The following is a 23,573-nucleotide window of genomic DNA, read 5'->3' as shown; positions in this document are numbered from 1 at the left end:
CCTCTCACTCAAAGTTCCCAGAAAAGGGAAAAAGAAAATGTACCATATGCTTACTCCATATCCACTGTCAGTAAAATGTACTGCCCACTGGGAAAAAACTGGTTGAATCCATGTAATTTCAATAAAATAATTCAATGTGATGTTGAATCAATGTAAAAACTGATTGGATTTGCAAAAAGTCATCAACGTAAAGACATTTGTCACGTTCCTGACCTGTTTTCTGTTAGTTTTTGTATGTGTTAGTTGGTCAGGACGTGAGTTTGGGTGGGCAGTCTATGTTTTCTGTTTCTATGTTGGTTTAAAGGGTGACCTGATATGGCTCTCAATTAGAGGCAGGTGGTTTTCATTTCCTCTGATTGAGAGTCATATTAAGGTAGGTGTTTTCACACTGTTTGTTGTGGGTGGTTGTTTCCTGTGTCAGTGTTTGTTGCACCATACGGGACTGTTTCGTTCGTTCATCGTTTTATGTAGTCATATTTCCTGTTGTGCGTTCTTTGTGTTTTATGTAAGTTTGTATGTTCAGGTTTGTCTACATTCGTTTTGTTATTTTGTAAGTATTCAAGTGAAGTTCGTGTTTTTCGTCTACACTTAAATAAACTCATTATGTCTAAATACAACGCTGCAGTTTGGTTCAATCCCTGCTCCTCCTCTTCGGATGAAGAGATGAAGAGATGATGAAGACGTCGTTACAACATTGTCTTTTTTTTCACCGTTTTTCACCTAAATCCAATGACATGACAGTTTTTGTTGATTCCACATTGAATTCACATTCGACGACAACTCAACCAATTGTAAATTAATTTAATTCTGCTTTTTTGCCGACGTTTACTGACACCGGTCATATTCAATGGGTGTTGTACACTTTAGCTTAATACATGTAGCTAGCTAGCTAGGTAACAATGAACCAAGCTAGGTAAACAATGTGTAAGATTGCACACATCATGTAGTGTTAGCTAATGAGCCAGCCAGCTAATGTTAGCTAGTTAAACAACTATATACATAGTCAAATAATGTTGTTACTACGCTGCATGAATCTGCTGGGAGCTAACCAACCAGATTCAATGTTAGCTAGCTAACTTTAGGCTCTAACTAGCAAAGCAAACGGGCCTGGGATACGAATAATAACGTCATGCACATAACGTTAGCTAGGGAGCCAGCCAGCTAATGTTAGCTAGCTAACAGTATACTTTAGCATAAGACATGTAGCTAGCTAGCTATGTAAACAATTAACCTATCTAGGTAAACAACGTGTAAGATCACACACATCACGTAACGTTAGCTAATGAGCCAGCCAGCTAACATTAGCTAGTTAAACAACAATGAATAAGAACGTTATACATGTATCGTTAAACAGTACACTTTAGCTTGAAATTAAACAACTTTCTGCCAAAATTTGAAATGTGTAATATCTGAAAATGTAGCTAGTGTCTCCCTGTCACGGATGCTGTCATGGTTGCCATGCCACGGTTGCCCTTAGTTTGAAGATGTAATCCGGAGACAGGTGTTTTTGCCAGCTTTTAAGCTACCACACTCTAATTCCACTGATTTCAAAACTCAACCCTTCAGAAAGTGGAGAGCAACACTTATGCAGCTCCACTACACGATACCTTTTTTAAAAAGCTGCATTTGACTAGATTACCAACACAGACTGATCAGCTCAAATAGACAGAAGCCCTCTATATGGCAGACCAATCCGAACTCCTCTCTTAGTATGTCCAGCCCGCTCATTACCTCTGTCAATTATGGCTAATTTAACAATTGTATTCGTATTTACAGATGGCATACACATTTGTCATTAAGCCACATGAAAGTTCACATGAAGGCATTTCTGCCTAAAAATGCATTTTGATTAAAAAAAAGTAAAACATTCAAATTGCTCTCCTGTGAAGTCGTGACTTGCGTCATATGCCTAGTTTCCTGAAACGGGTCACCTTGGTAGGAAGAAAGTGTGGCAGACCAGGGGATTTGGTCAAGACATTTACACAGATCAGACACGGACAAAATTTCAAGGGTGTTCATTTAAATATTAAAACAAAGAGAAAAGAATAGGTCTCCTCCAGGATACTGTTTTCTGGGCTCCGGGGTCTTGCTGTATCCTATGGGGAACAAAACCAAGCTCCCTCCGTTATCTCTGGTACTGAGCACGACTATACAGGATTATGAACTGGGTGGTTTGAACCCTGAATGCCGATTGGCTGACAACCGTGGTATATCAGACCATATACAACGGGTATGACAAAACACTTATTTTCACTTCTCTAATTCCGTTGAACAGTTTATAATAGCAATAAAGCACCTCGGGGGTTTGTGATATATGGCCAATATACCACGGCTAAGGGCTGTATCCAGGCCCTCTGTGTTGCGTCGTGCTTAAGAACAGCCCTTAGCCGTGGTATATTGGCCAATAACCACACCCCCCTCGGGCCTTATCGCTTAAGTAACCTCTCTTCCACAGTCCCCACTCTCATGTGATGCCCTTCTGGCAGCTTTAATGGGACTCCTCCAGCTGGTGAGCAATCAGCCCCTTGATTACTCACCAAGCATAATCAGCCCCAATTAGTCCTGGCCGGAGACCCAGTCAAGACCTGGCATATCCAGCAGAGGGAGCCATCGCTGTGTGATGTAGACTCCCATCTGTCACCAGGCCTCAACACGTCTCTCCCTGACGGCTAACCTGGGGTACCCCACAAAAGACTACGAACTTACATGAAAATGTATCAAATGCAATACAAATACCTTTGTATGTATACACTACAGCATTTACAGACATTTTTAAATATAAAAAACATTTCTCCATCGCAATACTGTAGATCAGATCAAAACATGTCATGTTTGCACATGAAAAATAATGTTCTATAAATCTATACACTAAAGAGATATGAACAATTCTGTCACACCACTAAGAAAATCTGAGTCCCTGAGCTAGAGTACAACCAATGCACCTGTGTAGCAGAGGTAGGTTGTTTGGTGGACGATCGCCCCACACAGTAACTTAACCTTGCCCTTTTCTTTGGTCTTGTATCAACTTAACATTAAACTGGAACAACTTGGTGGTATTCATTAGTGCAATCTGTAGCAAAATGTTTGCAACGTAAAATGAAAACAAGCATTTCTTATTGGACAAGTTCAGGTAGTCCCTCCTGATAAAAGAATTTATAAGGTTTAAGATAAATGATTAAATAATTCTACCCGGAAACTTAACCATTAGGGATTAGAGGTTATGTAGCAGGGACAAGGAGTAATTAAAAATAATAAACATATGTCCAACTAGGTTGGACTGGGGAAGAGAGGAATGTATGTGTTTGCCGAAAGAAAAAAAAAGAGAATCCTTAACCTATGTTTGAACCGACCCGGCTAAAACTGGGGAGATAGGATAGGACAGGAAGTACCCCTCCAGGTTTCCCTTATCTGGGGGGGACTGAAACTGTCAGCTGGGTAGTGATAAACTGTGTTGAGAATTCAGGAGAAGAAGATAGTATCCTAATGTTAGTGTGCATGTGTGTGTGTAGCTAAAGAATAATGTTATAAAAGGAACATCTTTGTATATGCACGGTAGAGCTCTCGTGAATAAACTTGGATTTGACTAATTGTGAGCTGGGAATTCTGTCTGTTTCATTTAAACCAGAACGTTACACACTCTGGGTTGCAGACCGAGTAGGATAATTGAAATGTATGTAAATTGATAACAAAATTCTATATCACCTCCTCCTATTTCAGTCCACTTGGTGTCTAGTGAATTCAACCTGCTGAAAGTGCTGTCATATCCTGGGTGGGGTTAACACTTTACACACCAACCACCTCTGGTCAGGATGGCTCCTCATTAAATACACTCTGATCTTCTTGTGTCAATCGCCACCTCTCAGGCTGTCTGCTCTTCCAGGTCTTCAACCAGGCAGTGGTCTGCTTCTCTCAGGGCTTGGTAGAAGTGTTCTTGGGCGCGGGCCCCCTTTCTGATCACCATGTCCAGCAGAGCTTGGTTCTGCAGGGTCTTGGTGGTTATGCTGAGCACCTCCTCCCTCTCCTCGTCAATCAGAACCCCCTGGTCCGGTTGCTGGAGACGCAGGAGTATGGGTCGCAAGACTCCCAGACGAGTCTCTAGCGCCATTCTGTGTTTTGTAATGAAGGCTCGACCAGGGGGGATAGAAGGAGTTGCAGGTGGAGGGGCCAAAACTGGGAAATTAAAAATACGTATTTAAAATTGAGACTTGACATCCAAAATATATTTTTTTAAATCGCTAAAAGTAATAATTATTATTTTGACAACTCAGGACCATTAGGAAACCTACAATGGTGCATCTTAAATATATTTTAATTGGATTTATTTGATTTGGATTTTTCCATAATTATTGTTTCAATTGTGAGATATACTCATCACGAATGGCAAAGTAGAAGTTGTGATGAGTAAAGTTACCTGTAGAGGTGAATTCTGTTAGTGAGGCTGTGGATGAGAAACACATTTTTGTTGCTATCTGATGAAAGACTGCATCTATTACAATAAGTCATCATGATAATATAAATACACTATCATAAATAACAACATTGTTTTACAAATAAATAAAACATATTGATCAAAATAAATGACAACAGCAAAATGACCAATAGTTCTAGTACTTCTTGCACATGTGGATTGCGCACTTTGACCTTTCACTTTCAGTTACCTGGAAGCCAGACAAGTCCATCCCATACAAATTTATCACTGCCATTTTCGTTCAGAAAAATATTCGCTTCCTTAACAATCGATTGCATGAACAACTGAAATGTTGGAATGTAGTTTTCATAGGACTGGAAATCAACAAATGATGCTTTCTGTAAAAGAAGAGTTAGTTATGTCAATCAAATTATGTCATTTGAATACACAAGGTAATAAAATAATTGGTGAGCAACATTTTCTAGCTCGTCTCAGATATCACCGTTGGTTTTATTCGATGGTCATCTGTAAGATCGGTGGAGAGGGTGTATTCTTGCTTCGGGGTGAGTTGACAGTGAGAAGTTGTTTCAAGGTAGATTTCTCTATCCCCATTGCTGCTTCTCCTTTCCTCCCGTACCTTGAGAAGACAGATATGGAATGGACGGATAAATTGTGCTTCAATTGAGTCAAGAAGAAATACACTTGAGGATGTATCTCACACATTAATTAAACACATAATCACACGTTTGTGCCCCTTGTAAATGCTTCACCTATAATCATTATGTGTTTGTAATGCTTCGTTTTGTATGGTCAACCTTATCTATGTCAATCAACAAATGTATTTTATAAAGCCCTTTTTACATCAGCAGTTGCCCACCAAAAAAACTAAGAGCAAGAAATTCAGAGGCAGAAGTACAGTGGCTCGGAAAAACTCCCTAGAAGGCAGTAACATAGGAAGAAACCTTGAGAGGAACCAGGCTCTGAGGGGTCGCCAGTCCTCTTCTGGATGTACCGGGTAGATACATTACTCAAAGCATGACTGCCTTTTTGTGACACAGTGATAATGTTCAGCATTATTCACAGTGTGTATTTAATTGAATTCCAGCAAAAGTATAGGGTTTTCTGATATGCCTACCTCCTTGAGTACAACATTACTGGGAAGCAACAAAACCTTCAGGATGGACCTCTTGTCAACATCTGGGAGCTGGTAGAATAACAAGACAAGGGCATCGATAGGGGAGATGGGCCTGCCTTCTTCACTGACGATGCCATACTTAGAGAATCCAGTGACATTTATTATGACATGCGTGTCTGTTAGCTCAAGGTTATCGATAAATTCCACTTTTTTGTCATCAGTCACATGGGCTACAGACAGGAACTCACATCCACCCTCTAGGAAAGAAATATATTTATAGAATTTCATGACGTGCTGAGATTTTTATGACAATCAAAACAATGTTGATGCAGATGATAGGTAAACGAAAAGCACATGCTCCTTCAGAATCAAATCAGTCGGAAAGTATTAGGACTTTTATCAAATCACCACTCACGATCATAGAGCTCACAGTGTGGGAGGTGTAGCTGACCGACAGATCCTTGGGGACATGTAAACTTAAACAGGGGCCCTGCAGGCCTCTTGCCTCTCTGGGCTAGAAGCCTCCTGTTCCAGGGGACTGTCCAATAGAGCACCTCTCCTTCCCCCTCCAACTCAAATACTAGTCCTGTTATACTGCACTGGAACAGACCTGCATGGGGCCACTGGAACCTGTAGGGCAGAACAACACAAATGAAGAATGGTCATTTTGTGCTTTCCCTGTATTGAATCAATAAAAAAGGCAATATCAAGTTAATAAACAACATTACCAGTATGCTCCCTTGTTCTCATGATCACAGGTTTTAGGTTCAAATTGATAGAGAGTCGCAGGCTTCTAAAATGTAAAAACAATAGTTATTGAACCAATAGTTTGTTGAAAAGATCTAACAATGGTCTTTCTTTCAGGTGAGGCTCTTACAGAGAGAGAGACAACAGCTTTGGTATCCGATGCTTCTCTATCCAAAGCACTAAAAGAACTGCGAACAAGTTGGACGGGTTCCTCCTCAAGGTCACTCTCAGAGCAAGAGCAAGATATGGTAGAACTGGCAGGTGTAAGAATGCCCGGTGAGACATACCATGTCGTCTCACTTTTTTTTAAAGGTGGGGATTTTTCTCTGGAGCCCCGGTATGAGCAGACAGGCACTAGAAAGAAAGAGTGTGTGTGTCAGTCACAAACAAATCTTTGTCCACTCAATTAGACTGTTCTCTATGTTACCATCTGCCGGACAGCATCGGACCATCAGGCACAGCTTCTACTTCCAGGCCATAAGACTGCTGAACAGCTACCCCTAGCTGTCTACCTACACAGACCTGTATTCACCTGCACCCCTAAGGTTGATGTCCGCACCCCCGCGGAAATCTAATTAGCATGATACAAAAATCCCCATAAAAATCCATCAGTTTAAGCTAGAGATATCTGGGGTTTTTTTTTGCATTGGATGCGTCACAATCCACTGAATCTGCCTATGTAACACTTCCACATCTGCAGGGAAAGGGGACAGAGCTAGATGTTTGTGATTGTCAGACCATGAGACATCCCGAAAGTCTTTTCACAAATTCGTCTGTAGCGTCCGAAAATAAACTACACTGAACAAAAATAAACGCAACATGTAAAGTGCTGGTCCCATGTTTCATGAGCTGAAATAAAAGATTCCAGAAATATTCCATATGCACAAAAATATAATTTCTCTAAAATGTGCACAAATTTGTCTACATCCCTGTTAGTGAGCGTTTCTCCTTTGCCAAGATAATCCATCCACCTGACAGGTGTGGCATATCAATATGCTGATTAAACAGCATGATCATTACACAGTTGCACCTTGTGCTAGGGACAATAAAAGGCCACTCTAAAATGTGCAGTTTTGTCACACAACACAATGCCACAGACGTCTCAAGTTTTGAGGGAGCGTGCAGTTGGCATGCTGACTGCAGGAATGTCTACCAGAGCTGTTGCCAGAGAATTTAACATTAATTTCACTTCCATACGCGTCCGAAACTAAACTACACTGAACAAAAATATAAACGCAACATGTAAAGTGCTGGTCCCATGCTTTAGAGAATTTGGCCAACCAGCCTCACAACCGCAGACCATGTGTATGATGTTGTGTGAGCGAGCGGTTTGCTGATGTCAATGTTGTGAACAGAGTGCCCCATGGTGGCGGTGGGGTTATGGTATGGGCAGGCATAAATTAAGGACAATGAAAGCAATTGCATTTTATCAATGTCAATTTGAATGCACAGAAATACCGTGACAAGATATTGAGGCCCATTGTGAGGTAAATTTAAAAAAAGGTATCTGTGATCAACAGATGCATATCTGTATTCCCAGTCATGTGAAATACATAGATTAGGCCTAATGAATTGATTAAAATTGACACATTTTCTCATATGAACTGTACAGTACTGTAACTCAGTAAAATATTTGAAATTGTTGCATGTTGCGTTTATATTTTTGTTCAGTATTTTTTAAATGTAATTTATTTCACCTTTATTTAACCAGGTAGGCAAGTTGAGAACACGTTCTCATTTACAATTGCGACCTGGCCAAGATAAAGCAAAGCAGTTCGACACATACAACAACACAGAGTTACACATGGAGTAAAACAAACATACAGTCAATAATACAGTAGAAAAATAAGTATATACAATGTGAGCAAGTGAGGTGAGATAAGGGAGGTGAAGGCAAAAAAAAGGCCATGGTGGCGAAGTAAATACAATATAGCAAGTAAAACACTGGAATGGTTGATTTGCAGTGGAAGAATGTGCAAAGTAGAGATAGAAATAATGGGGTGCAAAGGAGCAAAATAAATAAATAAATAAAGTAGGGAAAGAGGTAATTATAGATTGGCTATGTACGGGTGCAGTAATCTATGAGCTGCTCTGACAGCTGGTGCTTAAAGCTAGTGAGGGAGATAAGTGTTTCCAGTTTCAGAGATTTTTGTAGTTCGTTCCAGTCATTGGCAGCAGAGAACTGAAAGGAGAGGCGGCCAAAGGAAGAATTGGTTTTGGGGGTGACCAGAGAGATATACCTGCTGGAGTGCGTGCTACAGGTGGGTGCTGCTATGGTGACCAGCGAGCTGACATAAGGGGGGACTTTACCTTGCACGGTCTTGTAGATGACCTGGAGCCAGTGGGTTTGGCGACGAGTATGAAGCGAGGGCCAGCCAACGAGAGTGTACAGGTCGCAGTGGTGGGTAGTATATGGGGCTTTGGTGACAAAACAGATGGCACTGTGATAGACTGCATCCAATTTGTTGAGTAGGGTATTGGAGGCTATTTTGTAAATGACATCACCGAAGTCAAGGATTAGTAGGATGGTCAGTTTTACAAGGGTATGTTTGGCAGCATGAGTGAAGGATGCTTTGTTGCGGAATAGGAAGCCAATTCCAGATTTAACTTTGGATTGGAGATGTTTGATGTGAGTCTGGAAAGTTTACAGTCTATCCAGACACCTAGGTATTTGTAGTTGTCCACATATTCTAAGTCAGAGCCGTCCAGAGTAGTGATGTTGGATAGGCGGGCAGGTGCAGGCGGCGATCAGTTGAAGAGCATGCATTTAGTTTTACTTGTATTTAAGAGGAATTGGAGGCCACGGAAGGAGAGTTGTATGGCATTGAAGCTCGCCTGGAGGGTTGTTAACACAGTGTCCAAAGAAGGGCCAGAAGTATACAGAATGGTGTCGTCTGCGTAGAGGTGGATCAGAGACTCACCAGCAGCAAGAGCGACATCATTGATGTATACAAAGAAGAGAGTCGGTCCAAGAATTGAACCCTGTGGCACCCCCATAGAGACTGCCAGAGGCCCGGACAACAGACCCTCCGATTTCACACACTGAACTCTGTCTGAGAAGTAGTTGGTGAACCAGGCGAGGCAATCATTTGAGAAACCAAGGCTGTTGAGTCTGCCGATAAGAATGTGGTGATTGACAGAGTTGAAAGCCTTGGCCAGGTCGATAAATACAGCTGAACAGTATTGTCTTTTATCGATGGTGGTTATGATATCATTTAGGACCTTGAGCGTGGCTGAGGTGCACCCATGACCAGCTCTGAAATCAGATTGCATAGCGGAGAAGGTATGGTGGGATTCGAAATGGTCGGTAATCTGTTTGTTGACTTGGCTTTCGAAGATCTTAGAAAGGCAGGGTAGGATAGATATAGGTCTGTAGCAGTTTGGGTCAAGAGTGCCCCCCCCCCCCTTTGAAGAGGGGGATGACCGCAGCTGCTTTCCAATCTTTGGGAATCTCAGACGACACAAAAGAGAGGTTAAACAGGCTAGTAATAGGGGTGGCAACAATTTCAGCAGATAATTTTAGAAAGAAAGGGTCCAGATTATCTAGCCCGGCTGATTTGTAGGGGTCCAGATTTTGCAGCTCTTTCAGAACATCAGCTGACTGGATTTGGGAGAAGGAGAAATGGGGAAGGCTTGGGCGAGTAGCTGTGGGGGGTGCAGTGCTGTTGACCGGGGCAGGGGTAGCCAGGTGGAGAGCATGGCCAGCCGTAGAAAAAGGCTTATTGAAATTCTCAATTATAGTGGATTTGTCGGTGGTGACAGTTTCCTATCTTCAGTGCAGTGGGCAGCTGGGAGGAGATGTTCTTATTCTCCATGGACTTTACAGTGTCCCAGAACTTTTTTGAGTTTGTGTTGCAGGAAGCAAGTTTCTGCTTGAAAAAGCTAGCCTTGGCTTTTCTAACTGCCTGTGTATATTGGTTTCTAGCTTTCCTGAAAAGTTGCATATCACGGGGGCTGTTCGATGCTAATGCAGAACGCCATAGGATGTTTTTGTGTTGGTTAAGGGCAGTCAGGTCTGGAGAGAACCAAGGGCTATATCTGTTCCTGGTTCTAAATTTCTTGAATGGGGCATGCTTATTTAAGATGGTGAGGAAGGCATTTTAAAAAAATAACCAGGCATCCTCTACTGACGGGATGAGATCAATATCCTTCCAGGATACCCCGGCCAGGTCGATTAGAAAGGCCTGCTCGCTGAAGTGTTTCAGGGAGCGTTTGACAGTGATGAGTGGAGGTCGTTTGACCGCTGACCCATTACGGATGCAGGCAATGAGGCAGTGATCGCTGAGATCTTGGTTGAAAACAGCAGAGGTGTATTTAGAGGGCAAGTTGGTTAGGATGATATCTATGACGGTGCCCGTGTTTACGGCTTTGGGGTGGTACCTGGTAGGTTCATTGATAATTTGTGTGAGATTAAGGGCATCAAGCTTAGATTGTAGGATCGCCGCGGTTTTAAGCATGTTCCAGTTCAGGTTGCCTAGCAGCACGAGCTCTGAAGATAGATGGGGGGCAATCAGTTCACATATGGTGTCCAGAGCACAGCTGGGGGCAGAGGGTGGTCTATAGCAGGCGGCAACGGTGAGAGACTTGTTTTTAGAGAGGTGGATTTTTAAAAGTAGAAGTTCAAATTGTTTGGGAACAGACCTGGATAGTAGGACAGAACTCTGCAGGCTATATTTGCAGTAGATTGCAACACCGCCCCCTTTGGCCGTTCTATCTTATCTGAAAATGTTGTAGTTAGGGATGAAAAATATCCGAATTTTTGGTGGTCTTCCTAAGCCAGGATTCAGACACGGCTAAAACATCCGGGTTGGCAGAGTGTGCCAAAGCAGTGAATAAAACAAACTTAGGGAGGAGGCTTCTAATGTTAACATGTATGAACCCAATGCTATTACGGTTACAGAAGTCATCAAAAGAGGGCGCCTGGGGAATAGGAGTGGAGCTAGGCACTGCAGGGCCTGGATTCACCTCTACATCACCAGAGGAACAGAGGAGGAGTAGGATAAGGGTACGGCTAAAAGCTATGAGAATTGGTCGTCTAGAACGTCTAGAACAGAGAGTAAAAGGACGTTTCTGGGGGCGATAAAATAGCTTCAAGGAATAATGTACAGACAAAAGTATGGTAGGATGTGAATACAGTGGAGGTAAACCTAGGTATTGAGTGATGACGAGAGAGACACTGTCTCTAGAAACATCATTGAAACCAGGTGATGTCATCGCATATGTGGGTGGTGGAACTGAAAGGTTGGATAAGGTATAGTGAGCAGGGCTAGAGGCTCTACAGTGAAATAAGCCAATAAACACTAACCAGAACAGCAATGGACAAGGCATATTGACATTAAGGAGAGGCATGCCCAGTCGAGTGATCATAAGGGTCCAGCGAGTAGAGGTTGGCTGGGGTCACGGCGATTCAGACAGCTATCCGGGCTATTGGTAGCAAGCTAGCATAGGATGGAGGTCTGTTTTTAGCCACCTCGTGCGTTTCCGTCGGTAGATCAATCCAATTGGCAAAATAGATATAGTTATAGTGACCCAAGAACAATTGTCCGATAGCTGTCTTATCGGCTGCTATCTGAATAAGTCTAACGACCCCTCTATGGAAAGATGAGACTCTCACGAACACAAGGGTATTCTCCGTTTTGCTCTATGACCCCCACAAGCATCTAGGGACTCGTCTGAAGTCGGTACAGCCGATCTACCAAACTTCTGTCTGTAGCATCAGAACAGTTTGGGCTACACACTAACATGACCCCTCTGTGTAAAGGTGAGACTATCACAAACAAGCACATGTTGTTTTGCTCTAGGACGCCAACAGGCCTCAAAAGACAAGTCTGAAGGTCCCCCGGTACCAGTCAAAAAAATGGATGGAAGTATATATGGAGACTGTTTGTTGACAAAAATTATGGCTTAGTCCCATGAGCTAAAATAAAAGATTCCAGAAATGTTCCATATGCACAAAAAAATATTATTTCTCTCAAGGGGAAAAAAGACATGTCATCCGGAGGCCACATTCCCACTGGGTAGGCTATTCCGGTTACCATGCTATGGGCTCTCCGACTCTGTTCCTGCAGCTACCCAGGGCTTCATTTGGGAAACCAAGTGAAATCTGTCGGCAACATCGATAGTAACATGTTTTCACAACCAAACATATTTCATTTAACTTTTGACAGCCCTGCTCTCTGCGCGCTCGAGAAAGGAATGAAGGAGAGAGGGGAGGAGATGGAAACGCACTTTATTCTGTAGCTTAAGGTAATGTGTCAGCATATTAATTATGAAAATATAAAAAATGCCCTGCTACTAGGCTATTCAAAGTCAAATACAAATTCACTATAATTGTAGGCCAACTCTGAATTTGTTTCATTTTGAAGTATAGGCTAGAATATAGGCTAGTATTGCCATGCGTAATACGCAAACTGATATGCATAGTTTTTTTCAAGCTTGAGAATATGCAATTAATCATCATCTTAGAAAGCGCTGTCCATTTTGTTATGCTAGACTTTGAAACAACATCCACAACAACCATGTTTTCCACTCAGTTTCAACCTGCTGTTGAACATCTTTCTTTAAATTGATCATCACAGTGAGGTGAGTTTTAAAAGCACGATACTGTTTTGATGATACGTGTTTGATGTGATTTTCCATTTCATTTGTATTGATGTCAGAGCGGTTAGAGGGACAATAGAGCCCTGAGTACCAGGCCATTAGTGACCTGATGATCATTAGCAAGTTGGGTACTGCTAACGCATGTCCAGAGTACTTAAAAGGAGATTACCATGACTCAAAGGTCGCGTGGCGGTAATAGGGTCACCGCAACAGCCATACGCACAACTCGTCGATCCTTGTCACTGATGGGCTATTGCAGCAGACAACCACACCGGGGTCACTCTTATCAACTAAACACAAGAAGATCACCAACACTGGACAATTGAGGAGTGGAAAAACATTGCCTGGTTCGACTAATCCCGGTTCCTGTTGTGTCATGCTGATGGCAGAGTCAGGATTTGGATGGTGATGTACTGTTTTCCCAACACCAATTGAGCAACGAACGATTCCGATTTCAGGCTGTTCTTGAGGCAAAAGGGGGTCTGACCCGGTACTAGATGAGTGTACTTAATAACTGTCCAGTGAGTGTATTTCCCACATTACTTATTACTAATTTGTTCATATTTTAGATTTTGCAATCTGACTTCATAGTTTACTTTTGATTATTTTGATGTTGATATTTGAACTGCACTGTTGAGGAGAGATCAAAAGTAAGCATTTCACTTTATCGTTTACACATGCTGTACATCCTGCGCACAATTAAACTTTGATTTGATGTCAGACATACTTTAACCTTAAAGGAAAAATCCACCCAAAACCACTCAAACCATACATAACACTAATATGTGAGAACAATATTTTTTGTGAACAACTGTTATTTTTTTTCGTTATAATAAGGCTGGTAACAACATTTAAAATTGTTGTGGAAATCTGTTGCAGCTCAAGTCAACTTTAAAATTGTTGTGGAAATCTGTTGCAGCTCAAGTCAACTACAAAACCCACAATGCAATGCTCTCTCTATGGGCTGGCTGGCTAGCTAGCTAGCTCGCTAGTTAACGTAGCAACACACAATAATACCAAAGTCAATATCAGCATGTGAAGTAACAAACTACACTATCAATTTAGGAGTCTACAATCTCACCATGTTCAACCTGCAGATCGGTGTGCCTCAAAGAGTCGAGTCTGTCATCCGCAACTTTACCATGCAATGCACCCTGGGCTGAAGAGGCAGACAAATAGGAGAATGTGTTAGACCCTCTGTTAAATTACACATTTCTTGAGGTAGGAATATTACAAAAATATGATCAATGGCTCAATCGAGAGAAGACAACCTCCCACATTATGACATCGGCCAGTATTATAATCTGACATATATGATGGATGTTTTCGCAATCTAAAAGTCGTATTCCTATTAACTTCCAGTGTAGTGAGAGTGGCTTTATCACAGTGCTAAGTCACACCGGTTGAATTTCTGCCTGATTGAATGGCAATAGCTCAGATACACATGAAAACATGAAATTTCCCAAGGAATCAATTGAAATTTGCTCAGAGATGCACAAAAACATTCCAAATGTGTGAATATTTACTTGAAATAGGAACTGTACTGGCTGCTTCACCTCCGTTTTCCTCCTCATTAAGCAATGCCACTGAAAATACAACATTTGTGTCTTGAACGCGTGCTTTGATGTGGGTGTTTCTTATGTGTTGTCGTGCCAGTAACACAGTTACAGTCATTAACCCATCAAGATAACATAAAAATACTCTAACCAGCTCTGCTAGGGTGAGTAAAATATTCAGAGTGAGGTGTTCTCTCATTTGTGTCTGGAAGTAGCTATCAAGCTAGCCAACTTTAGCCAGTTAGCTTTAGTGCTTGACTGCTATTGTGAGATCACTCTTCAACCGGAGCATCCGTGTGCACTCGGAGTGCTCCGAGAGATCGTTTACGAGTGAACACCCTGTGTTAGTGAGTATTACTTGAAATCAACACCCAACCTTCAAATATTCCAAGGAAAGCAGAGATGTTACAAGTACCCCTCATATCAGACGTTCTTGTTTTAGAAAATACTAGCTTTATGTCCAAAGTTATTGTTTTAACACTTTTTAGTCCATTTTGGGACTATAATTAATGTACAGTATATGACTACTACTGATGCCACATATACCTTCTCCTTCAGTCTCGGCTGAGATTCGGAGAGTAACTGTGGCTATCAAACAAGGACATGCAATTGTAATGAATAAATTTGTCAGTCATGCTGTTTACCTCCTCTATGAGATCTCTCTAAGACTTCAGCAAGATCATTCCGGTACAACAACCTCAGGACCACCACAGTGATCTCCACAGCTTTCTCAGGGCCATAGGTCTGCATGATCTGATCCACTGTGTCCTGCCAGTCAGAGTTCTTCAGCTGGCTCTCTGGAATGGGAGGAAGTTTGTCCAAAACATCCTCAGTCAGATGCTACTGAAATCTCTTCAGCTTGACTGTGCTCAGCTTCTCTAGAGTTTCCAGTAGAAGATTTGAAACAGACGGCATTGTGGGTCCCTATAGGGAAAACAACACAAGGGTAAATTCATTTGAATTCAATCCCTTTTGACAGCACCCCTTTTGATTTGAAAGAAACCTTCCATACATATTTGCCCATTGTAGATATGCTCAGAAAGTTACACTTTTTGGACCTGAATGCCAAAACATTCAGGAGATAAAGGTGCTTATTTTGCATACCGCATCATGAGACATCATGTCTTCATCACTGGAAAAGATAAATGGTTGTGACTGATATAATTTAAAAGCTTACAAACCAGGTTGGAAAACTATCATATAATTTCTTGTAAAAATGTTTTATTGTTGTAAATATGTACATATTTTAACCTTACACATCAATTATACCAAAATGGGGGGGGGGGGGGGGTTGGGGGTAGAAGCTATTGGCCAGTCTGTTAGTTTTAACCATGATGCTCCTGTACACTCTTAGAAAAAAGGGTACCAAAAGGGTTCTTTGCAGAGGATAAGAGCCGCTTTGATCTAAAGAACCCCTTTTGGAAGACAAGGGTTCTTTGTAAGGCAAATGGTTCTAATGGAACCTTTAGTATGCAAGAAGGATTCTTTGGAAGATAAGAAGGGCTTATTGGAATGGCAAGAAGGGTTCTACATAGAACCATATATTATATTTTACAGCATGCTCTATTGCAGGGTGATTTTCAGAATGTTTTATTTTAATATCTGTGTTTTTGCATGTACATTGATTGTTTGATTCATTTTATGCAACACAAAGATAAATACCATACCTTTTTCTAAATTAATTAAATATGTCAGTAGTTGGACTTATTGCATCTGTTACTGAGATGGTTGTTCCATTGTCATAAATAATCACATTTTAAAGGCTAATAAGGCTGGTGGAACCGTTCATAGATGGTTCTAGGAAGAACTCTCCAAAGATAAAAGGGTTCTCAGTGGAACCCTTCATAGAGGGTTCTAGGAATAACCTTTAGATTATAAAATGGTTATTGGTAGTACCTTATTGGTAGTACCCTTCTAGGCAGAACCCTCTATAACAACGGTTCTACCCAGCACCATAAAAGGTTACCCTATTGGGGAAGAGTGTACTCTTGTGTCTGAGTGATGGAAGAGGGGAGAACAGGCCGTGGCTCGGGTGGCTGTGACACCTGGTGTTGTGTGTGCACCCAACGGTAGATTCGGCTGAGCGTACCACCCTCTGTAGTGCCTTGCGGTCAGCGACGGTGGAATTGCCTTAGCAGGCTGTGATGCAGTACAACAGTATGATCATGATGGTGCTGCTATAAAATACTGTAAGGGTCCACGAGGACAGGCTAAATTTCTTCAGCCTCCTGAGGTTAAACAGTCGCTGTCGTGCCTTCTTCACCATGGTGTCTGTGTGGTTTGACTATTCCAGCTCCTCAGAGATGTTGTACGCCGTTTTTAACCGTCTCTACGGCAGTCATGGATGGGGGCTTGCCCAACCTGATTCCTCCTGAAGTCCACAATCAGTTCCTTTGTTTTTTTGACATTGAGGGAGAGGTTGTACACCTGGCACCACACCGTCAGAGTACTTACCTCCTCCGTGTAGGCCGTCCCATCATTGTTGGTAATCAGGCCTACTACTGTCGTGTCGTCAGCGAACTTGGTGATGGAGTTGGAACAGTGCGAGGCCACACATTCGTGGGTACACATTGAGTACAGGACGGGATTGAAGACGGAACCTTGTGGGGCCCACGCGTCGAGGATCAGTGTGGAGGAGGTAATGTTGCCCACCTTCACCAGCTGGGGGCGGCCTGTCAGGAAGTTGTGAGGGCATTTTGATGTTAAACCTTACTAATGCTTGTGTACTAAAATATCCTTCTTTAAGCCTAGGCATTGGGCTTGAGATTGATAAAGAAACTAACTCATATAAGATTGTGTCACACCCTGGCCTTAGTATTCTTTGTTTTCATTATTATTTTTAGGTAGGTCAGGGTGTGACATGGGGAATGTTTGTGTTTTGTCGTTTTGGGTGGTTATATGGTAAAGGGGGTGTTGGGTGTAGTGTATGAGTTTGTGTTGAGTGAATGTTTCTAGGTATGTCTATGGTTGAGTGAATGTGTCTAGGTATGTCTATGGTTGCCTGAGTGGTTCTCAATCAGAGACAGATGTCTTTAATTTGTCTCTGATTGGGAGCCATATTTAAGGCAGCCATGGGCATCATGCATTTGTGGGTAATTGTCTATGTTGAACGTTTGTTGCTTGTCTGTGCACTACGTTTATAGCTTCACGGTCGTTTTGTTGGTTTGTTTCTTTTTTATGTATAGTGTTCGTTTTGTCTTCATCTCCAATAAAAGAAGATGTCTTCATTTCCCGCTGCGCCTTGGTCCTCTCTCTCACCCACTTATTATGACGATCGTGACAGATTGTGTGTGTGCACATTAATAGAGGTCTGTTCTAACTGTTCTGTGTGTGTAGAATGACCCCATGATGTCTGGCCACTCAGCCAAGACTGACAGACACTAACTGGTTCCTCTTAGCTTAACTGGAGACAGAGAAAAGTGTTATATTCTGCACACCAGTGATAGAGCTGTTGTTATGTTTGGAGCCTGTTTCTGGGCGAAAGATTCATGTTTTGTGTATGTGTGTGTGTGTGTGACCAGTACGACCATACATCATCTTGCCCGACAGTCAAAGGAGCTTGCTTTCCCAACTTGGGGGAATCGTTGAGCTACTGTTTGAGGAAGTATGTCTGAAGTGACTTCCTGTCGTTTTGGCCCCGTTCTGGCGAATGCGTCGTCCGTGGATCTGTCGGGGCGGTAGGCAAATTGGAGAGGGTTGAACGTGTCAGGGAGGGAGAAGGTGATATAGTCTTTGACTAGCCTCTCAAAGCAGTTATTATAACGACCGAAGTGAGTGCCAAGGGTTGGTAGTCATTCAGTTCAGTTCCTTTTCTTGGGCACTGAGATGATAGTGGACATCTTGAAGCAGGTGGGGATAATTGCCTGAGCTAGAGAGAGATTGAAAATCTCCAAAAACACAACAGCTAGCTGGTCTGCACATGCTCTGAGGAAGCGTCTAGGGATGCCATCTGGGCCGGCAGCCTTGCAAGAGTTAACGCGTTTGAATGACTTACATATGCCGCTCCATGGAGACCGTAAACAAATAGCCCTCGTTGTCCACAGGGGCTCTCCTTGGCAGCTCAGAGTTGCTTTGCTCGAAGTGTGAGAAAAAGGTGTTTAGCTCATCCAGTAGGGCGGCGTGACTGGATTTACTTTTGTAATCCGTGATCGTTAGAAGCCCCTGCCACATACGCCTAATATCCTACACGCTGAATTGATCCTCCACTTTGTCCCTCCACTTTTGTCTCGCCATCTTGATCGATCTGCGTAGGTCATATTTGTACTGTTTAAACATACAATTGTCCCCAGACACCTTACCGTGTTTATAAGCAGCCTCTCTCTCTTTAAGTTTCCCGGAAAGGCTGAATGTTTTGGCATTCAGGTCCAAAAAGTCCCTTTGTGACCACTTCTTCCATGGGCAAATATGTATGGAAAGTTTGGTTTAAATCCATTGGTAAGCACCAAATGGTGACACCGTTCATAGGGAAGGGTCCATGAACACACAAAATATTGTTTTAATCTTTGCTCACAATGACAAACCCTGAGAAATGGCCACAAGTCTTACCTCTTGCTTACTCTTCTTCAGACTGCCGGTCAGAGTCTTCGGTCTGTACCTTCTCCTCCTCTTCCTCGCCGACCCCACCTCTAAGAGATCCAAGCCTCTCATCAGACAGGTTCCACCTGGACACAGAAAACAGTCACACACAGTTCCCCTACACCACCACCACATGCTGTGTTCACTTGTTGTTTACGATTCATTTAAAAAAATGATGCCGTACATTAGCTATGATAGAGTGGTTGATATCAGGCTATATATTCAATGTCCACTCACCGTCCAAAGTCCCTTCTGCTCCCTGACTGGGACCTGTCAAGATGCTGGACTGCCCACCAGAGGAAGCAGAGTGAGGCAGTGTAGAGGCAGAAGCATGGGTGCTCCCTTATATATATATAGAGAGAGGGACACATTCGAAAGAATTAACAAAAAAACAGAACAAACTAGAATGCTATCTGGCCCTAAACAGAGAGTACACAGTGACAGAATACCTGACCACTGTGACTGACCCAAACTTAAGGAAAGCTTTGATTATGTACAAACTCAGTGAGCATACCCTTGCTATTGAGAAAGGCCACTGTAGGCAGACCTGGCTCTCAAGAGAAGACAGGCTATATGCACACTGCCCACAAAATTAGGTGGAAACTGAGATGCACTTCCTAACCTCCTGCCAAATGTATGCAAATATTAGAGACACATATTTCCCTCAGATTACACAGATCCCCAGAGAATTAGAAAACAAACCCAATTTTGATAAACTCCCATATCTACTGGGTGAAATACCACAGTGTGCCATTCCAGCAGCAAGATTTGTGACCTGTTGCCACACGAAAAAGGGCAACCAGTGAAGAACAATCACCAGTGTAAATACAACCCATATTTATGTTTATTTATTTTCCCTTTTGTACTTTATATATTTGCACATAGTTACTACACTGTATATAGACATAATATGACATTTGAAATGTCTTTATTCTTTGGGAACTTGTGAGTGTAACCTTTACTGTTCATTTATATTGTTTATCTCACTTTTGTTTATTATCTACTTCACTTACTTTGGCAATGTTAAACATAGATCTTTTGTTTTGCTGTTACCTTTGTGATCTCTCTCTAACTTTTCAATGAGATCTTTCCGGTTCATCCTTCTCAGGATGCCCACTGTGATCTTCACAGCATTCTCAGGGCTGTATTTCTGGGAGGTTACCACTGTCTTCTGCCAGTACGCCCTCTTCAGTTGGCTCTCTGGGACAGGAGGCAAGCCAGGCAGCTGGCCACCAGTCAGGTAAATCTGAAATCTCCTCAACTCCGCTGTGCTTAGCTCCTCCAGAGTGGGCAGCAGCTGATTTGGAAGACCCAAATAGCTTCTCTCTTTTAGCTCCTCAGCCCTCCTCAACACAGATTGCTTATAAAGTATTGTCGACCTGGACACAAGAAACAGGCACCCAATGACCATGTTTATATGCAGTCTAAAAACATTGAATAAAATCAATAAGAGCTCATTCTTAATAAAGCACCCTTGTTTTAACACCTCAATCTAAATAACTTCAGTGAAAGTGCAGGGCGCCAAATTCAAACAACAGAAATCTCAAAAATTAAAATTCCTCAAACATACATGTATCTTATACCATTTTAAAGGTAATCTTGTTGTTAATCGCACCAAAGTGTCCGATTTCAAATAGGCTTTACAGCGAAAGCACCACAAACTATTATGTTAGGTCACCGCAAAATCACAGAAAAACACAGTCATTTTTTCAGCCAAAGACAGGAGTCACAAAAAGCAGAAATAGAGATAAAATTAATCACTAACCTTTGATGATCTTCATCAGATGACACTCATAGGACTTCATGTTACACAATACATATATGTTTTGTTCGATAAAGTTCATATTTATATCCAAAAACCTCAGTTTACATTGGCGCCATGTTCAGAAATGCTTCCAAAATATCCGGAGAAATTGCAGAGAGCCACGTCAAATAACATAAATACTCATCATAAACTTTGATGAAAGATACATGTTTTACATAGAATTAAAGATACACTTGTTCTTAATGCAACCGCTGTGTCAGATTTCAAAAAGCTTTACGGCAAAAACACAATATTCCATAATCTGAGAACAGCGTTCAGCCACTAAAGGAAGCCATACAGTTACCCGCCAAATTGTGCAGTCAACAAAACTCATAAAAAGCATTATAAATCTTCACTTACCTTTGCTGATCTTTGTCAGAATGCACTCCCAGGACTCCCACTTCCACATGAAGTGTTCGTTTTGTTCAGTAATGTCCATCATTTATGTCCAAATAGCTATTTTTGTTAGCGTGTTTGGTAAACAAATCCAAAGTCAGGAACCGCGTTCACTAAAAGCAGACGAAATGTCAAAAAGTTCCGTAACAGTCAGTAGAAACATGTCAAACGATGTATTGAATCAATCTTTAGAATGTTTTTAACATAAATCTTCAGTAACGTTCCAACCGGAAAATTACATTGACTTCAAATGTGCGATGGAACAGAGCTCCCTCTCATGTGAACGCGCATGGTCAGAGCATGGTCTCCTTCGGCCCCACTTCACAGTAGAGGCATCAGACAAGGTTCTACAGACTGTTGACATCTAGTGGAAGCTGTAGGAAGTGCAAACTCATCCATATCCCACTGTGTATTCAATAGGGGCTTGGTTGAAAATCGACCAACCTCAGAATTCCCACTTCCTGTTTGGATTTTTTCTCAGGTTTTTGCCTGCCATATGAGTTCTGTTATACTCATAGACAACAGTTTTAGAAACTTCAGAGTGTTTTCTATCCCATACTAATAATAATATGCATATATTAGCAACTGGGACTGAGGAGCAGGCAGTTTACTATGGGCACCTCTGGGCACCTTTCATCCAAGCTACTCAATACTGCCCCTGCAGCCATAAGAAGATAAAGAACCCTGTTCTGTATTAAATTTGCTCGTTCTGATTGAGAATTCCTTCTGAAAAGAGGTGGATTATAGCTTTTGATAAACCGGCCAATGGGAGAATATTAGCACTTCTCTTTTGAAATGTTGTTCAAGCAGAATACATTCCAGTCTTATGTGCATGTGTCATATACTATTCTTGTTCAATATGTATAATAGAATCCATGCAGAACCAAAGTTTTAACAGCAAAATGATGCCATAGAAATGGCAGATAAACACTATGAAGTGCAACAAAAACATCAGGTATAACTATTTGATCATTTCCTTGTTTTGTTGCCAATGGATTTCAAATGATCAAACAAGTTGGATAATATAAAATAAGAGTTGTTTTAATTTCAGTATTATTCTGAAGGACAGAACAATGCTGAAATGCAACACAGCACATTATTGTCTATTTCAGAACACATGCCACTCAAAAACGAACAGAAATATATTGTAGCTAATACACACATACATATAAACCATTAATTCAGAACATAGATTACACCTTTACTCTTTATTCAGAAAAAGTTGTTGTGGTCAGTGTTCCCGTTCCACCACCACATGCTGTATTTACTTCATTGTTCCACATGATTTTCACTCAATTAATGAGAATGATGCAATAAAAGAGGTATGGCAGAGTTGTTTATATCAGACTCATTAATCTCCACTCACATTCTAGCGGAGTCGCGGGGGAGTTTATCGCGTGGCTCTTCAATCTCTGCCTCTGCCTGGCTCCCAGAAGCAGCAGCCGGGTAACTGCTTTGGCTATATCCCAACAACTTCATGAGATGAAATCAAGTAGTAGGAAGTAAGTTGCTATGTTTGGTCTCTTAATGTTATGTGATTAAAATCAGAAAGGTTTACTATCTACAATGTAGATTTTAACCCAGACATTATATGTAGGCATATCACCAACATAATCACATGTAGTTGCATTGTTTCATCCATTAAATAAATTATATTTCTTAATCAAGTCTATCTCCCACTTCCTTGCTGATGTCAATGGAATATGAAAATATAACGTAGCCTACTTTTCTGTAAACAAACTTTTACAGCGACATTTACCTAATATTTGTGAAATGACAGAATACTACATTTCCCAATAAACAATTTCTTACCAGGGATGGATCCATTTTAAACACAAAAAGTGCCGGCAGCACAGGAAAATATGAAAGAAGAGTTTTAAGATTCAAAATTTACTTTCGTTTTCAGCAGTGAGTCATCCCTAGTTCTATGCAGACTGTATGTGGGTTATATGGTAGCGTGCTATGTACGGCGTGCTGCCCTCTTGTGTTCAAATTACATTGTACAAAAATATAAATGCAACATGTAAAGTGTTGGTCCCATGTTTCATGAGCTGAAATAAAATATCCCAGAAATGTTCCACATGCACAAAAAACGAATTTCTCTCAAATGTTGTGCACAAATTTGTTAGATCCCTGTTAGTGAGCATTTCTCCTTTGCCAGGATAATCCATCCACCTGACAGGTGTGGCATATCAGGAAGATGATTAAACCGCATGATCATTATACAGGTGCACCTTCTGCTGGGGACAATAGAAGACCAGTCTAAAATGTGCAGTTTTGTCAATCTTCAGGTTGTTTTTAACAAACTTAATCGATAATATTTCAACCGGACCATAACCTATTCTTTAAGAG

General features: G+C 41.6%; 2 protein-coding genes across 3 annotated transcripts; both read right to left on the bottom strand.

Annotated features, from left to right (window-relative positions):
- Positions 1-786: 786 nt before the first annotated feature.
- Positions 787-15,290, bottom strand: LOC129839312 (NACHT, LRR and PYD domains-containing protein 1b allele 2-like). Its single transcript, XM_055906639.1, has 10 exons — positions 15,091-15,290; positions 13,972-14,049; positions 6,421-6,644; positions 6,272-6,336; positions 5,959-6,173; positions 5,544-5,800; positions 4,911-5,045; positions 4,659-4,806; positions 4,412-4,438; positions 787-4,170 (listed from the first exon to the last, which is right to left on the bottom strand). Exons 1-10 carry the CDS (start codon positions 15,194-15,196, stop codon positions 3,860-3,862), a joined length of 1,566 nt encoding a protein of 521 aa, XP_055762614.1. The 5' UTR covers positions 15,197-15,290; the 3' UTR covers positions 787-3,859.
- On the bottom strand, positions 15,202-23,158 carry LOC129839319 (uncharacterized). Of its 2 annotated transcripts, none has more exons than XM_055906652.1 (6): positions 23,034-23,158; positions 22,588-22,694; positions 20,075-20,400; positions 19,259-19,363; positions 18,992-19,107; positions 15,202-15,370 (listed from the first exon to the last, which is right to left on the bottom strand). In XM_055906652.1, exons 1-6 carry the CDS (start codon positions 23,046-23,048, stop codon positions 15,287-15,289), a joined length of 753 nt encoding a protein of 250 aa, XP_055762627.1. In that variant the 5' UTR covers positions 23,049-23,158; the 3' UTR covers positions 15,202-15,286. The 2 variants fall into 2 exon arrangements, with proteins under 2 accessions (XP_055762627.1, XP_055762636.1); XM_055906661.1 differs by lacking the exon at positions 15,202-15,370 and adding an exon at positions 16,909-17,118.
- Between the last annotated feature and the right edge of the window lie 415 nt (positions 23,159-23,573).

Source organism: Salvelinus fontinalis, chromosome 3 (genome assembly GCF_029448725.1).
Source record: "Salvelinus fontinalis isolate EN_2023a chromosome 3, ASM2944872v1, whole genome shotgun sequence".
NCBI classification, from domain to species: Eukaryota; Metazoa; Chordata; class Actinopteri; order Salmoniformes; family Salmonidae; genus Salvelinus; species Salvelinus fontinalis.
This window is presented reverse-complemented; position numbering and strand designations above follow the sequence as displayed.

Bases quoted from the DNA above. Each gene is read 5' to 3' on its own strand.
- LOC129839312 (XM_055906639.1), bottom strand. From the start codon at position 15,196: ATGCAGACCTATGGCCCTGAGAAAGCTGTGGAGATCACTGTGGTGGTC. The intron at 6,645-13,971 runs GTGAGATTGTAG...CTTTCTTTCTAG, and splicing joins CGATCTGCAGGTTGAACATG to TGCCTGTCTGCTCATACCGG. The intron at 4,807-4,910 runs GTGATATCTGAG...CTTCTTTTACAG, and splicing joins ACCATCGAATAAAACCAACG to AAAGCATCATTTGTTGATTT.
- LOC129839319 (XM_055906652.1), bottom strand. The intron at 19,364-20,074 runs GTAACAGCAAAA...TATATATATAAG, and splicing joins GTTAGAGAGAGATCACAAAG to GGAGCACCCATGCTTCTGCC. The intron at 15,371-18,991 runs GTAAGACTTGTG...TTTTCCCTATAG, and splicing joins TGAAGAAGAGTAAGCAAGAG to GGACCCACAATGCCGTCTGT.